This window comes from Meriones unguiculatus, chromosome 8 (assembly GCF_030254825.1).
Source record: "Meriones unguiculatus strain TT.TT164.6M chromosome 8, Bangor_MerUng_6.1, whole genome shotgun sequence".
Taxonomy (NCBI): domain Eukaryota; kingdom Metazoa; phylum Chordata; class Mammalia; order Rodentia; family Muridae; genus Meriones; species Meriones unguiculatus.
The window spans coordinates 23,100,040-23,124,415 of NC_083356.1; the positions used below are offsets into that span (position 1 = coordinate 23,100,040).

General features: G+C 52.4%; 1 protein-coding gene across 2 annotated transcripts; it reads right to left on the minus strand.

The window, feature by feature from the left end:
* Nucleotides 1-70: 70 nt before the first annotated feature.
* Csf2rb (colony stimulating factor 2 receptor subunit beta) lies at nt 71-24,017 on the minus strand. 2 transcript variants are annotated; one of them, XM_021636712.2, is made up of 14 exons: nt 23,859-24,017; nt 14,606-14,845; nt 13,217-13,340; nt 10,990-11,180; nt 9,427-9,584; nt 9,180-9,348; nt 8,905-9,040; nt 8,626-8,783; nt 6,206-6,345; nt 5,247-5,403; nt 4,543-4,633; nt 4,325-4,382; nt 3,587-3,690; nt 71-3,006 (listed from the first exon to the last, which is right to left on the minus strand). In XM_021636712.2, exons 2-14 carry the CDS (start codon nt 14,691-14,693, stop codon nt 1,878-1,880), a joined length of 2,703 nt encoding a protein of 900 aa, XP_021492387.1. In that variant the 5' UTR covers nt 14,694-14,845; nt 23,859-24,017; the 3' UTR covers nt 71-1,877. The 2 variants fall into 2 exon arrangements, with proteins under 2 accessions (XP_021492387.1, XP_021492385.1); XM_021636710.2 differs by lacking the exon at nt 23,859-24,017 and adding an exon at nt 23,292-23,489.
* Between the last annotated feature and the right edge of the window lie 359 nt (nt 24,018-24,376).

A 24,376-nucleotide genomic window follows, 5' to 3' on the forward strand; every position in this document is an offset into this window, starting at 1 on the left:
CACACACACACACACACACACACACCCCACATACATACATACATATACCCACAAACACACACGGACCATGTTTTGTGCTGTTATAAACATTTTATTACCATGTTCCCTCTTAATGCAAGGCATTTTGGAGTCCATATCTTAATACCTAGAGACCGTTCTTGCTTGTCTCCCATGAGGGGTCCACTCTGGAATGTATCGACAGGCTACTGTGAACACTGCCACTGAGACACCTTCAAGATGTTGGTGGTTTTCTTTGCTGCAATGAAGAGGGTCCAAGGAACACTGGCTCTGCCTGCCATGGGTCAAAACCAAAAATGAAGAGTCGTGGCTGCCATCAAAGAGAGTGAGACCATGGCACAGGATACCAGGACACACCAGATTCAGCTCAGGGCTTGATGGGTCACGGAGGTGCCTCTCAGATGCAGAGACAGAAAGTGTCCGGGTGAAGAAATGGCACAATGTCCTCTGGCTCCAGGTCCACAGAACATATAAAGACAGATCTCTGCAGTGTAAATGTGTTCTAGAAACATCTCCCATTTGAGGCTTTAGATACCAAAAGATCCAGAAATAATAAAATGAAGGCACATGTACATTTGCTGTTAAGGCCACTGCAAATACAGCCCCAAAGAGGGGTCCTGCTCCCCGATTCATCTGATAGCAATTCAGAGGCTTAAGTGCTGAGGGTTGCCATTGTACCTCCCGCACAAAACTAGGAGAGACCACATTCAGGGGAGAAGTGTATGCCCCACAAAGGGCCATATGGAAAGAGCTGTACAGGCTCATCCAAAAAAGATGACGCCGAGGACAAAATTGTTCATAAACTCTGCTCCCAACCCCCCTCCCCTCGAACAACAAAACAGCCGATACTCAAGACACATACAAAAGCGTGTGCAAACTTGACCACGAACAAACAGGACAAGTGAGAATGAATGATGTAATGCTGTTGTGCCCCAACTCTCAAGAAGGTAGTGATTTCCAAGGACTGAAATCCCACAGCAGGGCTCTCATCGGAGGCCAGTGGGAGCAGCAGGCATCCAGGCATTCTGGAGGGAGAGCAGCTCCGATGTCTAGACTAAGTCCCTGGATGTGCCATCCTGTGTGATCGCTACATTCTTGTCCTTTAGGGGTCCACACCCTGGCTTTTCTGAAGTTGACACCATGAGCCCTAGATGCCTAGCCTTCTCCATTGCTTCTCCTCCCTCCATAACTGTGACCACCAGCTAGTGTTGCCCATATCAGTGACTTCTCTATATAACAGGGGTCCCCAGTGCCCTCTGCAAGGACCTTCTGACCTCCCCAGGCAGCCATAGAAGACTATAGCTATTCTTGTAGTGACATGAGCCTGCCCATTTCAAAGTCTGAACCCCAGGGTGCCTACCTGAGCCTCCCACCATCTGCACTGAGCCAGAACAGGTGCTGTTATTGATGCCTGAGGGAACAAGCATCCACAGCAGTTCTTAAACAGACCATGAAGACCTTATTCTCAGAGGCCTCTTGGGCCTCATCCCCACTCCAACAAGGCAAAGGGAAAGGGAAAGGAGGATCCTACAGAAGCCAGGAAACGGGAGAGAGAGAGAGAGAGAGAGAGAGAGAGAGAGAGAGAGAGAGAGAAGGAGGAAGGAAGAAGGGGAGGAGAGGGGAGAGAGGGAGAAGGAGAGAAGGGAGAAAGGGAAGGGAGGAGTTAGGAGGGAGAGGGAGGAAGAGGAAGGAGACCAGAAGGGAAAGAAAGAGGAGGAGGCAGGGACAGAGAGCACAGGTCAGGTATGGCTGAGTGTCAGGGCTGAGAGCAGAGACAGCGGTGCTTCTTGGCGAGGGCTCTGTGGAGCTGCTCAGGCTGAGGTGCAGGGCTGCTGGTGAGATTGGGAGAGGGTGTGAACCTAGCATACCTTCCCAGGCTGGCTGTCCCAAGGGGGCAGCGACAGGTAGTCCTGATGCTTCAGGGACTTGAAAAACTGAATAACTGGCCCCTGGGGCATGGGCCGGTAGGGAAGTTTTTTAACGGGCAAGTCCTGGTCTAGGCCCCCAATCTCAGGACACAGGCCTGGAGGAGGTGCTTTACTGTGTGGGGAGAGGGGGCCAGTCCCCAGGCCAGGAAGGAAGCAGTAGTCTCCCACCTGCTGGAGAACAAGGAGGCCTTCAGAGTGTGGGGATACCGGGGCCACTTCCTCCCTGTGCTCCTGGGGGCTCATTGTGGGGCTGCTTGGCATAGGAGGAACAGGACTGCCTGGAGGGGACTTGGGGGCCTGGCTCATACTTGGAGGGAGCTCCACATAGTCTTCAAACTCTGATGGCCTAAGAGCTGGACTTTCAGGGGGGACCCCAGGCAGCTTGAGACAGAGACTGGGCCTTTGGTCTGAGGGGAACTCTAGAGAGGGACCCGGAGAAGTAGACAGGGGCCCTGTGGGCAGAGTGAGCACCAGATCCGCAGGACAGACATAATCAGATGCCACCACGGTGTCATCGGGGCCCCCAGAGCTTATCGGTGGCATCACTGGGTTGTCCTTTGGCTCCTGTTCCCCCAACCTCAGCTCAGCTGCAGGGCTGTCCCTCGGGTCCACGGGAGGGCTCCCTGTAGTCTCCAGGCTGGACCCACACTCCTCATCTGCAGCCTGCCCCTGCCCCATCGCCTGGGACAGTGGAACCAGCTGCACTTGTCCCCCGGGGGGCAGACACAGGTACTCCAAGGAGCCTGGTAGCGCTGGCTTCAGGCTTCCACTCCTCTGGGAGGCAACCAGCTGGCCTGGGAGATCAGGCAGGGAGTGGGCTTGGGGAGACCCCAGGTAGGGTCCGTTGAAGTCAAAGCTGGGTGTTTGCTTCTTAAGTCTGCCAGAAGGAGCTGGTGCGTGTACTTGAGCACCGGATGGCTGTTCCATGGGTTCTGATGAGGCTGCTGGGGTGTTGGCTGCTGGGGTGCTGTCAGGCCCAGATGGTGGATCTCGGACAGTGTTAGGGTACTCAATGGTGATAGGTGATACTTCATTGTCCTCCAAATGTGTGTATGAGCTCCTGTGGAGACAGTAGAGGCAGAGATGTGGAACTCAGATACTTAGGGAGCCCCAGAGCAGGCAGGGCTCTCTGGAAGGCCTGACCCCCCTCCCTCCAGACCTCACAGTGAGCACTGAGGCATGGGACCCTCCAGCGTCCCACAGGTCCATGCACCCAGGGCTCAGTTCACACCACCACCCTAGCTTTTGCCCTCATCTTCTGCTCTTTGCATCCCACTACCTTTGGGGCCAGGGTCACACTTGCCTAGGAATCAAACAGGTCTACCAGCTGCCTGGAAGACAGGCTTAGCTCTCCCTACACAGGTCTTAGTGCTGCAGGCATGCACATTCAGCCATCCAGTGCAGGGCTTGCCTAGGCAGCCTGGCTAGGAGAGGTTTCCTGCTCCGGGATGCTGTCGTCCTTTGTCTCACCCTAACCTGGGAGTCAGGAAGATCTTCCTCATGTCTCCCTGGATTGCCACTTGCTACAGTGGCCGTCACCTCCCATAATCTCTTCAGAGACCCACAGGGTTACCCTAATGTGTACAATGGAAGAGTTTTCCTCCCTCAGGCTCTCCAAGGGTCGGAGGCCTACCACTCACCCTTTAAGCTCAGCGAAAAGGTTGCTCTGTCGTCCCTGGAACATAGGGTTCTTAGCGGCGAAGGCTTCCACACTGCTGGGAGGCCAGAGTCCTTGGCCTCCATCCTAGAAGGCGAAGGATATTTGTGCCTATGACTTTGGTACCTCAGGAAGGAGGGGACAGTGGAGGATGGCATGAGCGTATGGTGTCTTCCATGAGGTCCATACATGGGAAAAAAATGTCCCCACAATGGGGCCCAGCTCAGGCCTCTGGCTCCAAGAAATCAGGAGGCACCCAGGGGACAGTGACTTCCCTCAGCCCTCAAGAATCTGAGGGGAGGAGGCCACACTGTTCTCCACGGGCTTTTTCTCCCATGACTTTGGTGTCCACCGTGGCCATTGTCTCGTGAGAAGCTGACAGCCATGTCTTTCCATTCTTGACATTTTCATCTCAGTACCTGACCCTCTGGAGACACCCTTGCTGCTCCTACCAGCTCAGAGGCATCTTGTTATGCTAGGCCCAAGTCCTGTCCTGAAGGCCCTCAGCCCCCTCCCTACCCCCAGGAGAATTCCTGCACAGGGGAATGCTCTTAGTTCTGTCTGTGTCTCCAGACAGAGCTCAGGGCATTTTGTGAGACTCCTGCTCCTTAGGGTACCCAAGGAGTCCCAGAGACCCACCTCCTGCTAGGCCAGCCCTCCTACCCTTCTCCGCTGTGACAGCAATAGGACAGGGAGCCAGCAGCAGGTCCTGCCTTCCTACCTGAAACATGAGGCTCTTGCTGGGGTTGGGGATTTTCTCCTTCCACTTCCTGTACAGCCTGGAAGATAGCAGGATGGTGGGGACTCGTGTATGAGGGGGTCCAGAGACCTCCGGGCCCATGTATAGAGGGGATGAGTGGCAGGGTGGGTAGGAGTGATAGCATGCCAGGCCCTGTCATCCCTGTGGCCCTGGAGCCCGGTTTCACAGGCTGCACTCACCTGTGTCCATAGATGCAGCCAAAGCGGAAGGCCAGGATCAAGGTGAGGATGAGGAAGACGAGGATGAGGGCTGTCCACAGTGTGGGCATAACTTGTTCCACAAGAACGAGAAGGAGCATTAGGTGGGAGACACAGGATGCAGGCTAGGGGAGGAGGCCTGTGTCCCCCCAGGACCTCTGTGGGGGAGGGCAGATACTTGGGGGAAACCCTTGAGCCTGAGCCCAGTGCTCAGCGTGGGGGAGTCCTGCCCTAAGCACCAGCAGTAAATACACAGAGGAGACTGGTTGAGCCTTGGGAGGCTTCTTGAAGGAGGCATGGGGGGGGCATGGCCTCCTAATCCAGAGAGGGTCAGGGGAGATGGGAAGGTGGGCCAGCAGAGGGTCCCTCTGGAAAAGCGAGGGTTGGGCGCAAGTGTCAAGGGAAGGGAACTGGGTAGGACTGATGGAAACCACCAACCTTCCAACCCCAGGCACGCATGCACGCACGTGTGTATGTAGCTAGTGTAGCTTTGCAGCCATGGTAACAAAAAACCCAGACTGACCAATCATGGCCGCCACAAAGGCTAATAAAATCAAGTGCCCTATGACTAGAGGCCTAAGCCCCCAACGGAAAGTAGGAACAACAGATCCTCCCCTCCCCAGCTCCCTAGGGTAGGGTGGGGTGGGTGGCTGTCCCCGGGGTGTGGCGGTGGCCAAGAGACGTACCCCAGTCAGTGGTCCAGGAGCACTTGTTGCTCCACTCACTCCAAATCCCAGTGTAGTTAGGAAGGGTCTGGACCCTCACCCTGGCCTCGTATGTGGTCGCAGGCTCCAGCTGCAGCAGGAGCATGCTGTGCTGTATCACGATCTCTGTCTTGCTGTCCTGCAGCGGCAGAGGTGCAGAAGCTGAGCCCCTAGTCAGGGTCAGAGCCCCAACTGCCCTCCCTCTCCCCCAGCCACTTCTAGACCCCCTGAATCTCCAGTCCAGCCCAGGACCCCAGGATAGAGCCTACTGTAACCAAGCACCGTGATGGCGCCTCTTCCACCACTGACAGCTACGCCCAGGCCCAAGCCCAGACTTTCTCTGCCTCCTCATTTGTCTGGTTCCTGCCTTGGCCTAAATTCTGTCTGATCCAGGAGCATCATGCTAATTGGCTGGGTTCTAGACCATGAGCTGGGCGTCAGGAATGACCTTCTGCTGACTCACTCTCAGGCCTCAGTCTCTCCATTTCCTCTCTGAAGTTAGAGTGCTGGCCAAATAGTCCTGCTTTGGGCTCTGTGGAGCCCAGGGGTCTGCTTCTAGGTGCCAGGCCTCTGTATGTGGGATGTGAGCTAGGCAGAACCTGCCCTCAGCTTGGCCCTCAGCCTCTACACCAATGGGTCAGCTTTGGTTCCTGAGAGGAAATCCACCCAGGCCTTGGTGGTCTTTGAAACCTTCATTCCAGGTACCTCTGCTGCCCCACCCTGACAGTCTGCCCCCTCAGCTCAAGGGCAGCAACTGGCCATGGGGCCATGCCATGTCACCTCTCAGAGCCCGAATCCTTCATCAAGAAACTGGGCTGTCGCCTGTTGACTATGGGGGCTCTAAGGCACAAGGGTCAGGCTCGTGGTAAGTAGAGTTCTGTAGGAAGTTCTGTCTTTCCTTTCCTCTCTGTCTATAACTTCCCCCGAGTCCTGGACCTCACCTCCCAGCTGTCCATTTCCTTCTTGTACTGGACCTCGAATCTGTGCCTAATGTGATCATAGGGCATTTTCTCAGTTTCCCAGTGCAGGGAATAGCTGTCTCCATTCTTGACCACATCGAGGGTTGGAGGATTCATCTGGACTGGGGAGAGGATAATTTTAGTGAGCGTCATGGTGTCCTTCCTCCAGCAGAATGTTCCTTGTTATCCAAGGTGGTCATGGGTAGTCTCCTCCCTGGACCAATATCCCCAGCCCCTAGCCACTTTGACTGCTTTGAACTCTGTGGTGGGTTTGAATGAGAATGTCTTCATAGGCTCATATGTTTGAATACTTGGTCCCCAGTTGGTGGAACTGTTTGGGAAGGATTAGGATGTGTGGCCTTGTTAGAGGAGGTGTGTCACTGGCAGGGGCAGGGAGGGGTTTAGCTGTTCTCTACATCTGGCTTGTGATTCAAGCTGTGATCATGGTGGCACACATCCTTAGTCCTGGCACTCAGGGGGCACAGGCATGAGTTTGAGGCCAGCCTGGCTACAAAGTGAGTTCCAGGCCAGCCTGGGCTACACAGAGAAACTCTGTCTCAAAAACCAATGAACCAACCAACCAAACAACCAAACAAAAAGATGTGAGTGCTCAGCTGATTCTCTGCCCCTGATGCCTCTGCTACTGCTCTGCATCACAAACTCTAAATCTTTGAAACCACATTCCCAACCTATAGAAGAGAGTTCTATGAGTTGCCATAGTCATGATGTCTTGTCACAATAATGAAATAACTAAGACAAACACCCAGCCTTACTGCATCATGGTGATACCCTGAGCTGGGAAGTGCCTGAGGTAAGCCTGGGTGATGACGTGGCCTAAAGCTTGGGGCTTCCCTGCTAGTGTTGGATTAAAAAAAGAAAGCAACCAGTGGCTTGTCTAGGCCCATGGACTGTTCCAGGCCCTGGGCAACACATTTTGTGGGGATTCCCTCCCTCTGTTCTCTTCCTTCCCCTTCAAGATGCTCTAACCTCCCCATTTTACACACGGGGAAGCTGAGCCCCAGAAATTAAAGACTGGGCGGCGTAGAGCTTGTGTCTCCATTGTCCTGTGTCCTGCTTTTTTGGTAACCCTGGGAGTTTCCTGAAGCCAGGATGAGCTAGCAAGTCCTTGGCTATTCTAAAAGCCTCCAGGGCAAGGCTGTGTATTAGGCCTTCAGACACACCCAGAAAACCATCTCCCCATCTCACTGTGGCCAGACTGAAAGTTAAAGACGGAGACATGGGCATGTATTCAGGTTTTCTCATGGGTCCCTGATGTACGTTCTGAGAGAGGTGGGCAATTGAAGGTAAGTCAATCAGTCACCGTGACCTTCGGACTCTCCATCAAAACAAGATTAATAGCTTAGGACTTCAAAGAGCTTTTACAAAAATAATGTGGGTGACTATAGCACACACAGAGGGGGTCTCTCGATCAGAGGAATCTCATTTCCTAGGGGGAGTGCCCCAAGAAGAAAACACTGCGTGTGAACTCCGGTGACAAAGCTATCAAAGATGACTCGCATTACTGGTCGGATGGAAAGTCTCCCTCATATCAGAGTCCTTGCCCTGTGCCAGGAAGGTGGGACACAGATCTAGAAGGAAGCCATCTGCTGGCACGCATTCCTTGCCTGGCACGAAAGTGAAACAGAGAGCAGAATTTGAGAAGTGAGAACATTTGTTGGAGGAGCGCAGGAAATCCTGGGAATCGCAGGAGGGAGAGGGCGGTGGTCCGAGGGAGGGGGGACAGGTGTGCAGCTGAGAGGAAGCAAAAGGGAAGGAGGGAGCAGGTTTCAAGTGAGACTCCTGAGGGGCGACAGCGTGATCTGCAGCAGGGCGTGAGCTGCAAGCTGCCGGTGGCGTCCCCGTCTCCTCGAAGACAGCAGAAGCCCATTAGAATGACCTTTCTCTCCATCTCTCTGTCTGTCTCTGTCTCGCCATCTCTCTGCTGTGTCTGCCTGCCTATGGGCGTGGGTACCTGGGCACAGACCTGCAGAAGGCCGAGAAGAAGCTCTCCTGTCCCTTCTCCGTGCCTTGTTCCTTTAGACAGGCTCTCTCTCTCACTGCCCCTGGATGCGGGTTAGTAGTCAGGAAGCCCAACCGTCCTCCCGTCTCCAGCCAACTACATGTGAACATGCACAATATTTTTATGTGGGTGCTGGGATTCGAACTCAGATCCTCACGGCCTGTTCATCAATTGCTCTTGCCCTTTGAGTCATGCTCCTAACCCAAGAATAGTAAAAAAAAATTTTTTTTTTTTTAAATTACTGTGAGTCATTTTAGCATTCGGTCTGCAAATCTTCGAAAGTGGCAAACACAAAGATGCCAAAGAGGTCCCTGTGTTTGTTGGAGTGACACATTGGGCCCCTATCGCACTCGGAGCTCATGCAGAGGCAGGACAAACTCACTGTGGTTAAAGCTCTGGATGACGATCTCCTGTTTCAGCGGCTTAACAGAGACTATGTACTGGCTGTGGGCGCTGGGATCAGGCACGGTAAGAGTGCAGTGGTACCGGGTGAAGAGGCTGTCCTGAAGCTCCTTCACCACCGAGGAGCATTCCTTCTCCCTGGGGAAGCAGTGTTGAGCTGAGAGCAGGGCCAGGGGAGGCTCAGATCAGGCTAAGACCTCAGAGAGGTACGGCCCTGGGGATAAGAAGCATCAGGGAAGGATGGTCAGGGGCCACTCACGGAGTGCCGGGGCTGGAGCTGTAGAAGAGCCCGAAGGAAACAGAGCCCGTCATTTGGTGCCACACCTCCCAGGAGCAGCTGAGGGACTGGAGCCCATCAAAGAAGCAATGCAAGTTCTGAGGCTGGGTCTTGTCCCCTGTGTGAGACAGAGCAGCCGGGAGAGAGAACTGAGGACGCAGGGCCGGTGGGAGGCACTGATGACAAGGTAAGTAAATGCTGGAGCCTCCGGCCCAGATTGTCTCCCCTGTCCAGGCTCCTAAGAGGGGCTCTGTTACCTGGCTGGGAGTCCCACTGCACCTCTGGGCTCCATCTGCTGGGCCGTCCAGACAACCATGACCCTGGGGATAGCTGAGTGCGAACACGAGCCACATAGGTGTTGCCGGGTAGAAACAGCTTTGGCTCTAGAGTGACCCAAGAGTTGCTGGTATGGAGGCTGGGGGCATCCTGTGGAGACAGGGGAGCTGAAGGAGGAGCCTGAGGGGCCACCCCGTAAGGTTGGGCCCAGACGGCTCACGGTCCTACCTCCCAGGAGTCCTGAAGCCGTCTGTAAGCCACCTCAAACTGTATGGCCTCCTGTGACAGCAAGGGGACCTCGGCATCCCCAAGGGGCCTGCTCCACTCCAGCAGGAAATGGCCCCCAGAGGGGCGGATGCTGACGTCCTTGGGGGGCGGTGGCTGTACTGCAAGGGAGGGAGGTGAGGGTTCAGAGTTGCTGAGAGCAGCCTGGTTTTCCGGGGCCCAGGTTCAGTGCTCACCCATCAGCTGATGATCATAAACAAGAGCCTCAAGGAACGTTCCTCTGAGGCTCCAGACCCGGAACCTGCGAAGGGCAGGTTTGACCGCAGTTCTGCCTTCTGTGGTGCGGACTTTGAGCTCAGCGGGGCCTGCCTCTGCCGAGCTGTGCACTGGGGCGTTCTTCCCAGCAGAGGGCGCTGTGAGCCGGTCTGCTTCCTCTCCTGCTACCCACCCTCTTCAGTTCAGGTGCTGACTGACATTGACCAGCATCCCTGTTTGTCTTCTCTGATGGCTTTCTTAGGCTCCTGTCCCCGGACAGAACCCCTCGGTTCTCGCCACAGCTCACTGTAACTCCCATCCTTGTCTTGTCACACAGGGTAACTTTATCTTCTTCCTGTCCCCCTTCCCTAGTTCAAGGCTTGAGATACAGCTGCCCATTTCTCATATTTTCCCTTTAGAACTTAATGCTCCTTAGATACAGTGAATGTACCTGGGTTTTCGCGCATGCCCCAATCTCTCCAGACCTGCCCCTGTGACCAGCCTTTGCATGTGTGGTTTCCTGGCCAGGAACTGCTTCTGAGCAGTTCTGGCTCTGAGCTCCACCCAAAGCAAGGACTTGGCTGCAAAGCTCCTTCCTTCCTTCTGGGAAGCCCTTCCTGATTGCCAGAACCCTTTGCCTTCCATCCCTTGCACATGGCAGCTGGCTCCTGTGTGCCCCCTCACCCTTCAGCCTGCAGCTCTAAGCCCCAGGAGGAGGGACTCTCTCAGACACCAGCACCAGTCACTTGACAACAGCATTCAACCTAGCATTGTCGGACAGCAAACAGGATTTGCGGTGTCCCCCTAAGAGCCTGACACCTGCTCGGGCCTAGAATGACAATGCAAACCTCGCTTTCTCCTTCAGTCTGAAGTGCTGGTGACATGTCACAGATATGACCACCTGAGATCGTGCTGTAACAAAGGGACCTGTGGACGGACCCACTGCACATGCCTGGAGGCCAGAGAAAGGGGTGATGCACCTGGCTCTGGGTCGGAAGCATGGAAAGAGGATGGAGCCTCTGTGGGTCTCAATGAGAGGGCAAGGTGTTGCAGCCAGGAGGCAAAACAACAGAGACCAGAGCTCTGTCACCTGGACAATGCTACAGGAGTCACATGGCTCCTTCTGGAGGGAAGCTTTGGGGCTTGGGAGACAGCAGAGGCAGCTGGGACAGGAAGTGTCTCCGGCAGAGGCCGCATGTCGCATCTGCTCCAACCCCAGGACGGGGTCCCTGAGCCCAAGAGACCCTCACTCTAGGCCACCTCCAGTGACCTGCCCACGCTTGTACACACGGCAGGACCCCAGCGTCTTACCGTGCTGGGCCAATGGAACCGTGAGCTGGATGCCCAGGTCCCGATCCGGTTCGAACGAGTACTTGTCATCTTGGGTGATGGAAAACCGTGTGTAGGGGATAACACATTTTCTGGGCACACAGCGGTGGGGTGATGGGCACTCTGACCACAGCAGGTCCTCACTGAAGTCGCAGGACACTGGCTGTTGTTCCCTGTCAGTGGACACTCATTAGTTCTTACCGAATGCCGCCTGCTTTGATCCAGGGTCAGTGTCTGGCAGGGAACAACACACATAGACACACAGAGACAGAGACACAACACACCTCCACATACACACAGACACAGACAGACACACAGACACACGTATATACAGAGACAGACACACATATACACAACACACACACACACACACACACACACACAAGCCCATGCAGTGAGAATCCCAATGGGAACATAAGTAACACTAAGGAACACGTGTCATGAGAAAATGCTGAATACAACAGAAATGCTAGAATGAGGAGCCTAGATTTGGCCATGAGGAGTACAGATGGAATCACTCACTGCACGTGTCATATGGGCAGAATCTCCAAGGACTTGGGGGAAAAGCAGACAGATAATGCAGCAGGCTGATTGCAGCAAATGCAGTCCCTGGGGTCACCACCAGGCCTGTAATTGGAATGCACAGAGTAGTGTGTGTGTGTGTGTGTGTGTGTGTGTGTGTGTGTGCAATCTAGGGTGTATCTAGTTAAAGAGCAACACTCACAAGAAATCTGGCTGCAAGCCAGAGAGGAGCCTAAGAAGCTCTTAGCTTCAAAGGCTTCTAGTTGACTTTAAAACATCACTCATTTTGCCGGTCACACAGCTGAGCAGTCTGTTATTCTTGATCTACAGTGAGCTCTGCTGTACACAGACCTCTGACCAAGGCCATATAAACAGGTCAAGGTCATGCTCTAGCCAAAGTTCATCTGCCCTCCTCCCCATTTCTGTATCTTTAACTGCAACTTGTTAACTCTTCCTGAGAAAAGAAACTAAAGAGACACACTCATAAAACTTCCTGGTTGGTAATGTCCCAGGACAGCCACCGACCTTCACAGAATCGCAACATTGTATCTGAAACCTGGATCACTCTGAAATTTAGTACCGCTGAGGAGGGCTTCAAAGCCCTCCTGAGAACAAAAGGGCCCTCTCCTCAAGTCCCCGTTGAAATCCTACACTTGTGACGTCAGCACAGAGTGGTCTCTGGAATCTTCCTGAGTTTGTACACTTGTCAATCAGTCCTTTCCTTGTCCCTAACGGCTTGTCCCTGAGTATTGGCTTTCACAATGCAAGCAAAACAGTCTTGAGTCTGGTCACAAGGAATGTAGGGTTCATTGTGGGTTTGTTAATCGCAAGCGTGCCAGGGAAGGAAGGAGTGGGGGCTTGTTTTTGGTGCAGAATGTGAAGGCTTAGGGTGATGGAGTAGGGAGGTGGCGTCATCCCCGTGATTGTAAGTAGACTGAGGGTGATGGTGTCCGAGTTGGTCAGACTTGCATCTCATTTGGAGATAAACTTAGTAGCGTGCGCTAACGAGCAGAAAAGGAGGTAGAAGATGTTTAAAACCACAGTCGTTTACCCAGGCTGCCATTTCTTCCCAGCTAACAAAGCGAGATGTGGAGACGGAGGCAGGACGGTCCTCAGAGCAAGAGCGGAATTTGGCTTATGGGATTTGGAGTCAGAGAAAAGGATTACTTAAATAAAAACCTGGAGAGGCGGGGGGTGGCAGGCAGGGAAGTCTGTGCTAGAGTTGGTTATCGTCATCCGAGAGTCTCTGCCCATGAGCTCTCCAAGGACTGCGTCTAGATAGGCTGCATTTATCAAGCTCACACTCTCCAGTGGACAGAACCGGAAAGGGAAGCGAGTAGAACAAAAGGGTTGTCAAGCGACACTGGGAGACCCCTGTGGCTGGGAGACAAGTGAAGGTGAGCTATGAGGTGGACTGGCAGAAGAGGGTTCAGGCCTGACCATTCCACTAGGGGTATCCCTGAGTGACAGGCGCAGTTTGGTTCCCTTGGAGACAGCCAGATCCTGGGAGAGGAACAGGATGCTCAGGGCCAGGGAGGCCTGGTGCTGCTGCTGCTGCAGGTGTTGGGACAGTGACAAGGTGACAGTGATGACAGCAGCACACCATTGATGACACACGGGGTAGGAGGGGTATTGGCAGCAGCAGGGTCCTGGCGCTTGCAGCACCAATGGGCTCGGTAGCACTCACTTGTCTACCTGGCGATAGAGAGTCACGTTAATGAGTCCCTGGGAGTCCTCCGTGTTGGCCCAGCTGCAGATAATGCGCCTGGTGTAGTCATTGTAGCATCGCAGGGTCTGCAGAGGGACAGTGTCTGGCGAGGAGAAGCAGGAGAGTCATCATCTCCCCTCCAGGTAGCCCCCTCCCGTCACTCCTGTCCCACAACTATCTTTCTTTCTTTCTTTCTTTCTTTCTTTCTTTCTTTCTTTCTTTCTTTCTTTCTTTCTTTCTTTCTTCCTTCCTTCCTTTCTCTCTCTCTCTCTCTCTCTCTCTCTCTCTCTTTCTTTCTTTCCTATCTGTCTTTCTTTTACTTTTCTATTTGTTTCTTATTTATTTATTTATTTATTTATTTATTTATTTATTTATTTGAGACAGGGTCCCACTATGTAGCCCCTGGCTGTCCTGAAACTCTCTCTGTAGACCAGCCTGGCTTCAAACTCACAGAGATCCTCCTGCCTCTGTTTCCTGAGTGCTGGGATTAAAGGCGTGTGCCATGAAGCCCTGGTTCCCACAGCTCTTTTAAGCACCAGCCCTGGGAGGGCTGGGATGAGGCTCAGGTGACCAGGATGAGGCTCCTGAGCCTGGTGGGGCTGTGTTGGGGACCCGGTCGGGGACACTCCTCTTCTGTTGGGAACATGAGATCCCAGTGGAGTCCACGCTGTGACTGTGTGTCCTGTGCTGCATGGTCTAAGGGTATTTCTCAGGCCTGCTGCCCGCCCCCCCCCCAATTCTATGAGGTGACACTTGGTAGGACAGACACAGCCAGGTCTGAGACGCAGCTGGCATATCTCTTTCCAGGGTCCTGATCTGCTGAGACTGGCCTCTAAACCTGGGCTTGGTAAAGAGAATGTGGCTCCCACACTGTCACGGAAGAAGTCGAAGGGCACAGGGGACAGTCGTGGAGCTTTGGAAGCCTCTAGAGAACCCCATAGAGCCTCTGAGTAGAGGAGATGGCTAGAGCAATAGCGGGGAAAAGAGCCCCCAGGAGCAAGGGTTAGGGAACCTGGAAGTCTTCAGAGGAGTAGAGGGTCCCCGGGAGGAACAGAGAAGATGCTGGCTCATTGGAGGTTGGGGCTTTGGGGGCTACAATGAGCAATATTGGCAGAGAGGGACACCATTGAGCTGGATGTTCCAGGGCCAGGCAAGGATGAGCAGAAACATGGAGAAGAGGGACGAGAGGGGCCCAGGGGAAGCCTGAGGGAGAAAAAGTAGGATATGGGAGAGAAAAGAAAGACAGTGCTAGATACAGTGGCCAGAGCTGCTGGTGTGCTGGGAGCCCCTGGGGGTATTGTGGATACGGCTCCTACCAGCATCAACACTAAAAGGAGGGACGGAAAGGGAAGGGTTCTGCAGACTTACCGTGTGCCTCCGTCACACTGGGTCTCCAGCAGAGAGCCATCAGGGCCATGGAGAGCAGCCCCCAGGTCAGAACCGCCTGTTGGTCCATTCTGGGACTTTAGGCAGCGGCCTAGGTAGGGTATGGCTAGGGTGGTGTCCTTATTGTCCCTGGGTTCTGTGCTGCTGCTTGGCTGGGGGGTTGGGCCACAGTCATGTCACACGTCTCATGACTCTCCGTTCCTAGACAGCATCCTTCGGGGACTGCAAAAGGATGTGCAGACTGAGAGCTGCCCAGGACACTGCTGATGGTAGGTACCCAGAGCCCTGACAGGAGGCCGAGATGTGTGGCACCCTGGGATTGTTCCCGTCCCTTAAGCCTTGCTGGCCTAAAGCATGACCATAGGAGAGATGGGGTTGGCGTCCTTGAGCAAGCAGGTCCCTCTTCAGCCTCCAAGCAGGGCCCTGAGGTGACAGTGTGGCTGGCGCTCACCCTGAAGCAGGCCCCACAGAGGATCTGGGACCCGCAAGTTTGATGGTTGTGGTGGTGGTGGTGGGGGCAAGGGATGTGCACCCAGGTGTGTTCGCTCTCTTGTTTGTGTCTCTGCAGGAACCCATCCTCTCTTGTTCTCTAGCATATGCGGACCCTGGTGCTCCAACCCCCACCCGCCGCCTCTGCCTCTGCTTCATTTGCCATTGGTTCTCCCGCAGGCCCCTCTGCTCCCCAGTTCCCCTTTCTCCGAAGCCTGGGGATTTCCTCGTTTTCATTAAATTCACCTGGGAAGTACCAGCGATACGGAGCAATTGCTGTGGCCCCCTCTCCTGCAAGGCCATTTGAAACTTCAGTCAAGATGCACACAGCACACACACTTGTCTATCTATCGCCTATCAGCCAATGCACCCATCTGCCTGTATGTCTATATATTATCCATCTATCTATCCATCTATGTATGTATACCTCTGTCTATTCATTCTTCTATCCATCCATCCATGTGTCTGTATATGTATCTATGTCTGTCTATTCATTCATTTATTATCTATCTATCTATCTATCTATCTATCTATCTATCTTTACCTATCTCTTACCTACCAATCATCTACCTATTGAGTCAGTGGACACCTTGACTGGAACAAGAGTCATTTCACTCCAGAATGCTCTATATAAACAGAAGAACCAGTACACAGTGTAAAATGACGAAACATTCCATTTGAAAAGCACTAAGATGATTGAACAACAACACACACAAATCCCAAACCTCGCTCTCACACCACTCCCCAAACCTGAGGTTAATTAAAAAGTTGCATTCTAAATTGCATCAAACCGCTGCAGTTTACACTGTCTGCACTTAAAAGTAACCAAAACATTCTGAGACAAAGAAGAATAAAAAAAAAAATCTCACAGCTCAACCTCCTGCCTTTTATAAAGCTAATGGAGTTGCCGAGCAAAGGACAATGTGGGCAAAAATAAATAAATAGATAAATAAATAAATAAATAAATAAATGCACCAATGTAGTGATGCTGTCACAGAACACCATGGATGAGGCAGTTCATAAAAACCACAAACATTTATTTCTTGACGTTCTGGAAAGTGGCAAGGCCAAGGTCAAGCCACACCCAGGTTTGAGGTCATCTGAGGCCTCTTCCTTGCAGGCTTCTCACTGCTGCCACCGCTGTGGAGGCATGAAGGGATCTTCCCGGGATGTCTAATACAAGGGCACTGGTCCCTCATAAGGGCTCAGCTCCCCTGACCCATTACACCCCAAAGGCCCCATCTCCAGCGCCCCTCCTCCCCAGTGGGGATGTATTCAGTCCCTAACAATTGAAATCATGGAGAATAAGTTATCATCTGGGCCATGGAAGAACACAAGCAGAGCATTTAAATAGCCACAGAGAATTTACGTGAGCAGCCGACCAAGGAGTAACGCCCACCCTCAGCCAGGAAGCATGCAGAGCGCTTGGCGAAGACCGATACATCTTGGTCAAGGCAGCTGCTAGAATCCTCACAGGCAGGAAACGGTGCGGGGATGTGGAGTGACAGGTCCACGATGCCACAGCTGTGTGGGACAGGCTGGGACTGAGCTCAGCTGGCTTGGCTGATGACTCTCCCTCTCTAACCATACTTCCCTGAGAGGTTGTGTTTCCTGATCGTCGGTGGCAGATGTGTCCTATGTCTGCTCCAATGCATACTGCTCAGACCTACTTTCATTGACCAGATAGGGCCCAAGGACAGGAAGAGTTGAATCCCTGGGCCTGCTCCCTTTCCTTACCGCAGAGCCAAGAGCCATTGAAACAGTTGTAAAAACAAGCCAAGCCGTCTGAAGACAGAGGAGACGCAAGATTTTGGAAAACTCAGTGCACTGATGGGCTGAACCACAGACGAGCACCTGACTGAGGTGGATGTATAAAGATGGGGACAGAATACCATGGAAGCCCTGGAAAAGAGGCCAAGCAGAGGGCAGAGAATAATGCATCCATGTGGCCCGCAGCACCGGCTGCCTAGCTATCCCTTGTTTTTTGGGCTTATTTTGTAAAAGATGATATTTCTTACTCTCTCCCACCACTAGGCCTGGTCACATAACTAAATGCCTGGTATATATCTTTCCCAAAGACTTGGACTTGCATTCAAGAGGTCTGTCTCTTTTCTTTTTTTAAATTTTTTAAAAGTCATTTTCTTTCTTTCTCTAATCTGTATTTCAGAAGTGATGGTTGGAACTCCAGCAGCCATTTTGGATCATAAGGTAAGGACAGACGCCACATCCAAGGAAGGTGCAATGGGGAGGGAATCAGGCTTCCTTTCCTCACTCTGAAGTAACTCCGCAAGCCTAAAATCTGCTTGTGGGTGTCTCTTTATGCGAGGGGGAAGGCAAACACCAGTGGAGTTAAGCACAGTCCGTGAGAGCTTCCACAGACAGCTGGGAATGGCCTCTGGGTTTAAAGAAGCTGGCTCTCCGCCAACCGAGAAACAAGAGAGAGAAGCTTGATTACAGGAGGAGCTGCTGAGTAAGGGGCACAGACCGTGGCTCCCCCATGGTAACGTGGCACCCACTTGTGTGCCAATGTGGGCATCCGGTCTTTCGAGAATAGAAGGGTGATCCTAGAGATCTGCCAGAAGGAAGCGCACGGCAGGCTGCTTCCAATGGGGCAAAGGACGTATTTGGAAACAATTTCTCAGGAGGGACCCCGGTTTCTAAACGCACAGCGATGGGACAGGGAAGATGGCTTAGCAGTTAAAAGTATTGGCACAAGCCTGATGGTGCAAGGTGAGGTCAAGTCCCGGATTCCATAGTGCAGAGAACTGAGCCCAGAAAGTTATCCTCTGACCTCCACACGTGTGACCTGCCCCACATAAACAAAACAAAACAAAACAAAATAAAAGACCAAGTTCAAGGGTCAACCAAAGAGTTTAGTTACATGAAGGTAGGGAAGAATTTTGCAAAATATTTCCTGGAAAAAAGTTATTCTAGCCTGTTTTTTCAGGAAAGATGCCAAGCAAGACAGCACGCCAATTCTGAGAAACAGAGAAACAGCAGCTCTTGCAGGTTAGGTAGGAAAGACTGGCCGCTGTATGAAGCAAAAGTGAGTGAGCACGCAGCAGTGGCCAGGGCGAGGCAAAAACTCAGATTACTAATGTGGGAGGTGGCTGTGAGGCGGAGGCGGAGGAGAACTGAAAACTGACTAAGGGCCCGCCTGGCTTTGTGAGGGTACAAAAAAATGCTATTTACACCCAAGTGCCCGGGTGTATAAGCAGGAGGGACACTGACAGGTAAGGACTGAGTCAGGGTCTTGGTGTGCATCCAATACCAGCTAGTAGTGAGGCTGATTATTGCAGGCTAGGAGTTTGGGGCTAGCCTGGGTTACACAGGGAGAACAGGACTTAAAATAAAATCAAAACAAAAAAGGCTTGAAAGTCTCTAAGGGTGATGTATAGAAACAGGAAGACCTGGGAGAAAAGGGGTCGGGGGGTGGAGGGGGTGGAGAGGGAAGAAGGAGGGAGAACAGAAGTGTCTCTATGCTCTGATCCCTGAGTGTATGAAGAAACATATGGTTGGGGAGAGTTCGGGGAAACAGAAATTTACCCCAGACAAGATCGATTTCACAAGCCATTCAGATCCTGATTTGTTGAAGTGTGGGGCGTTTGACCAGGGAAAGAGAGATACTCAGTAGTCTACTCAGTGCATCGCCAGCAAGGGGCAAAAGGGCCCATTGACTCGGCCCAACGGGACTGCAAACCGTTCTGATGGCCTGAGTTTGTCCTCTGGATACCCAGAGCAGCGGCAGAGCCAGAGCGGCTTGCAGGGCCTGCCCCTCCTGGCCAAGGCCGGCACAGGAGAAAGGCTCCGGGGCTCGGTTTGCTGAGCATAATCCTGAAGCTCAGAGAAGAGGAAATGGAGGGTATAGAAGGATTTTTAATGCCCTGAACGAGCTGATTCTGAATCTCAAGAAACGGAAGAGAAGAGGCGAGACCACCGCACAACAAATATAACTGTAGACAAAGCGATAAACAAAGTAATTATCCAAATCCAAGATGGATTAAAGATCAGAGACTCAGAACTAAAACATTGAGAGCATTCAAATATGTCCTTACTCTTAGGGGCCACACATGGAAAGCGGAGACCACAAAACAAAACAAATCGCAGACCAGCAGACAGGGCTGGAGAGGTGCTGAGGTGGGCAGAATGCCTGTTTTGTAAGCCATGGACCCGAGTTCGAGGCCCAGAAGCCACACAGAAAACGCCGACTAGGGTGCTGTGCACTTTTGATCCGGCGTCAGGGAGGCAGAAAGAGAAAGGCAGGACCCCGGGGCTTCCTGGATGTCCAGCTCCGTCTACTCACTGATTCCAGTCCAGAGAGAGACCTTGTCTCACAAAAGAAGGTGGACTGTACCGGAGGAGGGACACCCGAGGGTGCCACCTGGCCTCCACACGCACCTGAACACGTATGCACGCCCACACCCATGATCACAGGCTAGGAGCAAACAACAGTGACCGGTGATGGAAACCTTGTAGGTGACACACGGCCTCTTCAGCTGACAGAGAAGGCTAACCCAGGGAAACACGGTACTGAATCCGAGCCCAGGGAAAGGCTGGTTTGGCCAACGAACATGTGGATGAAGACTGGGAGGCGGGGGGGGGGGGGGGGGGGGGAGGGGAACCTTCACCCTGCACCTTGAGAGCTCTAGGAGGGCATTACCTTCCCATGCCTTTTCAGCAGCATGGCTTAACAACACCTGCTGAGACTTTAAATAGGCCTCTGGGATTCGACTCAAGCCAGAGACGCAGCAGGACTGGCGACCAGGAGGATGGGAGCTGTTCCGGTCTGCGGGGTAAATAAAATGGGCTGTGTGTGTGTGTGTGTGTGTGTGTGTGTGTGTATGTGTGTGTGTGTGTGTGTGTGTGTGTGTAAACAAGTGACAAAGCCAGGGCAGGAAACAGCGTGGAGAGCCTTGAGGACGCTCAGGGTGTGGGTAGGGAAAGGGAAAATGGGTTTCTGGGGTAGGTGAGATTGACTGGTGCTCGGGGGCCTGGAGAAAGGGGAATCGTCTCTTGGCTCCCAAAAGGCCAGGAAGACAACATGGCGCCGAGAGGAAAGCTTCAGTCAGCTGGATCGCAGCAAATGAAAGGAGACTAGATACTGGTGATGAGCTGAGAGGCTCCGCACCCTGTCTGAGAGCTGGAGCCCAGTACCTGCATGCTCGCACACACACATACACACACTGGTACTTACTTTTAAAATTACCATCGTGGAAAAAAAAACCAAAACTGTATTGTAACGGGAGCCAAGATTGATACATTGACTCTGAGAGTGTGGCATTAGGAGAACTGCCAGAATTTTGTGTTGCGTTTTGTTTCGTTTCGTTTTACACCAACGGTATGGTATGGTACTGGTTACTTTGGACAAACGCTCAAACCTTTCAGAGTCCATTTCTTCATCTGAAAAGAGAGTTTGAGATCTCTCCTGTGTCTAAATGCTGGGGACATTTTCCAATAGGCACGTGTCAGAAGCGACTTAACTGGCACGCTGAAGGGCCACTCTGGGCTTCGTTTGTTTGTTTGTGGTACACACGCACACCGCTTCTATAAGTATTCACTAACTCCGTGGGCGATGAGCCCATTTTTCTGAGACCGTCCCATTCTGAGTGACCTCAAAAGTTAAGTTCAGGTAAGGTGGAATTTGCTGAAGCCCGAGCCTTTCCAACCCAGTGGAGGACGCTGTGTTTCCTTGCCCGGATCAGATTAGATAATTTAAAAGCGGCCACTTCTGGATATATACCTAGTCACACAATACAGTAATGCATTTGCAGCATCCACGATCCTGGATTATCCTAGCCCTGGATAAATCGGATGTGTGTGTCTTTTGGCATCAAACACTGATGAACTCGTGCCCTCTCCTATAGTACTGGGTCAGAAATAGCTTGGCACAAAGAGTAAAACTGATGAATTGAAGGGAAAAGCATTGCCAGGAGTCAGTACAAAGGTTTACTCACTATGAAACTACAAAGAACCCAGATATGATTTAATAAAGTTAGAATCTGAATATGCAAAAGTGTTCCAGCAGGGGAACACTGTTCTGAGGAGGGGAAACCCTACAGCTGGGCTCAGGAGCTTATCTGGTGAGGCTACAAGCCAATTCCAGGTGTGGACAGACACACACGCACAGGCACAGGCACACGCACACGCACATGCGTGCATACCAGTACACACCTGCCTACGCTCACGCACTCACCCTCAGTCATGGTGGGGATAGCCCAAGGCCTGGGAGTGAAAGAATCAATCAGATCAAATTTGGTGCAAGAGTTCTGATTAAGAGGAGTTGCTACGGGCAGAGGCACAGTGGGCAAATTCTTACAGAAAAAAATAAAGAGAAGCGTGCCCTTAAGAGTGAATGGAATCCTTTAATAATTTGGAGTGTGGTCCTAGATTGACAAAGGGGCAGTTATGGAGGAGGAAGGATGGCCAAGTTTGGGGGGGGGAGCTGGGGGTTCTTGCGCTTTGCACTGTGTGTGGTGCAATCTTGGAATGTTTAAATCAAAGGAGCCATTTTTTATTTCAGGCTTCTTGTGGTCAGTGTTGCTAAAGAAAATCAGGATTTGAGGTCTGATATCTTCCCCAGGGTGAAGTGTGTGGAGATTATTCAGAAAGCAGCTGGGAGGAGAGTCCTTAGGAGGTGAGGCTGAGCAACGCCAGCACGAAACCTGCTCAAGAGGGTCTAGATCAGCGGCTCTCAACCTTCCCAATGGGGAGGCCCTGTGATACAGTTCTTCATGTTGTGGTGGCCATAAAGTTATTTTGTTGCTACTTTGTAACTGTAATTTTGCTACTGTCAGGAAAGGGAGACAAGGGTCCTCAAGGCTCTCGGGTTCTGTTTTTGAAATGCGGTCAGGCCACCGGCAGTAGATGGAGACTGAGAACAGATGTCTCTATACTCAACTGCTCTGAGGAAAAGGCCCAAGCCTCACGGACTCTGTGACTTAGTATATAGACGTATATACTGGTATAGACAGACAAGAGGTCTTAGAAGATCAGGGGGACTCAGCAGAGTAGGATGAAGGTCGAGGGTTAGATGTAGAGAGAGCAGAAGCAAGGGAGGAGGAGCCTTTCAGGGCTCCTTACTGAGACCCTTTAAGTGCAGTCCCAGATGTTAGGTTCCAGCTGTTAGAGCCAAAGGCATGGTAGTGTCTGACGTGACATTTCAGCCCACCCAGACAGAGAAGGTGTCCTCCTTTAAAGGCCTTCAGAAAGAGGGAGGGGAGGTGCCCCGCCACAGAGAAGTAGGTGAAGGTCCCTTTTCCTTGCCAAATCGGGTTCAAAGGTGCTAAGTGCCAGGTTTGAGCAGGAACAGGAGCCTGAGCCTCCAGCAAACCCTTAGGTTACCAGGTCATGGAGCTTTCTGTCAAGCGATCGTTAATGTGTAACCTGTGGGACATGGCATGAGACATGTATGAGCCAGTTAGTTTACGAGCTGTGAGATGAGAAAGCGGTCAGGCTGTCCCTGACTCCAGGGAGCAGAGGGGCTGAGTGTGTGTGTCCTTATCCAGGAGGGACAGGTCCCTTGCTATGTGATGAGATACCGACCAGCCAGCACCTTAGGGACAGAACACACACATCTGGGCCCAAACCCAAACCATCTGAGCACAGTGTGTGTGTGTGTGTGTGTGTGTGTGTGTGTGTGTGGGGAGAGAGAGAGAGAGAGAGAGAGAGAGAGAGAGAGTCTGGCATGTCTCCGGACCCTTCCAACTCAGGTCCTGCGGATAAATTTTCTCTACCTCCCCCCTTTGTTTGAGGACAGAGGGAGTTGTGCCTCCTTCTCACCCTGTCCCACAGATGTGTGGCTAGAAGCTCGGGGCAGGGAAAGAACTAATATATGTGTCAAACTTATGTGGGGCATGGTGCTAACCCCCAGATAGAGCATTCAAGGGAGTCCTCCCTGCCAATGAAGCCGGGTCCTCACAGAGCCCCAGAGCAGACCCTAACCCTCCCAGAGGCGCAGCTTTGTACCCAGCTGGTACACTTCTGGGTGCTCCCTCCCCTACAGACCGCCTTGGAATCTGGGACCTAGTCTTCCCTGAGAGGCCAAGTCCAACCTCCCCAGGTCCCTGGAGCAAGATGCCGCTCCAGCTCTTTTTCCTCCCATCCCTTTCCATCCTAGAGACCCCTGCACCCTCTCCTCTGAGCCCATCCTCAGCGCCGCAGCAGGAAGCCAGACCCTTACCTCTGTGCTGGGGGGCACAAGCAGCCTCCTTCGGGAGCCTCCAAGTCGCCCTGAGCCTTAGGCGCTTCCTATTTATTTGTGCCCCGTGTCAGGGAGGAAACAGAGAGCAGAATGAGGAAGCGCCAGTACCCTTTCACAAGCAGCTTCGTCTGCTTCTCAGAATTGTGGACGCGAGCTTCTGATAACACTCAGGACATTTATTCCTGCCAGGGAAACCTGCTCCCCACTGCCCCCTGGTCATTCCCACAGGCACTTCACTTCCCAGTCCAGGAACGGCCTCCTTCCTCCTCCAGAGCACCTTCCTTGACTCCTCTCAAGGAACCTGACCCTATGGACAATAAACCACCTCCCTGCAAATGTCCCTGCAAATATGGGCCCGGAGCCATGCAGAGCTGGGGTGGACCCCAAGGGCACCGCTTCTCAGCATGTGGCCTTATGCAAATCACCTACAGGTGGCCTCTTGGAGCCTTGGGACCCCTTGTGGTATTTTTCTAGAAGCACTTACAAACCCGTAGCGTTTTAAGGGAACACCATTGACATGTGAAAAACTAAGCTCACACCCCTTACCTAGAAAGCAGTGGAGTCATTCTGAATCCCTTGGGGGTCTGCTTTGGCTTGGCTTTCTCAATCCTGAAGTCCTGAAGTGGGGTCTAGAATCCACTGTGACCTTCTCCCAACTTGGTCTTCAGAGCAAGTGAGGGTCTGACTCCATTCCCCTCCTCCAGAGCCTGACCATGGCCCAGAGGAGGACCTCATGAGTTTTTGTGTAAAGTGAATGAATAAATGAATGAGTGAACGAATTAACAGAGGAAAGAATGAATACCTTTGAGGCCAGTGGGGTTAAGACGAGGCGAGTAAGTCGATCCCTTGGGGCAAAATTTAAAGGTCACCGAAACCTAGTCGTAGAAATGAGTGATATTTTAATACAGTATGTTAAAAAGTAGAACCAAATGAGTGTAAAAATACAAGGGGCGAAGTGTCAGCCTTAAAAAAACCAACCAACCAAGAAACTTGGATTCAGTGACACACTGATCATGTCTCATCTCCTAGCACAAAGCTGCAGAGGCAGGAGGACAGAGAGGTAA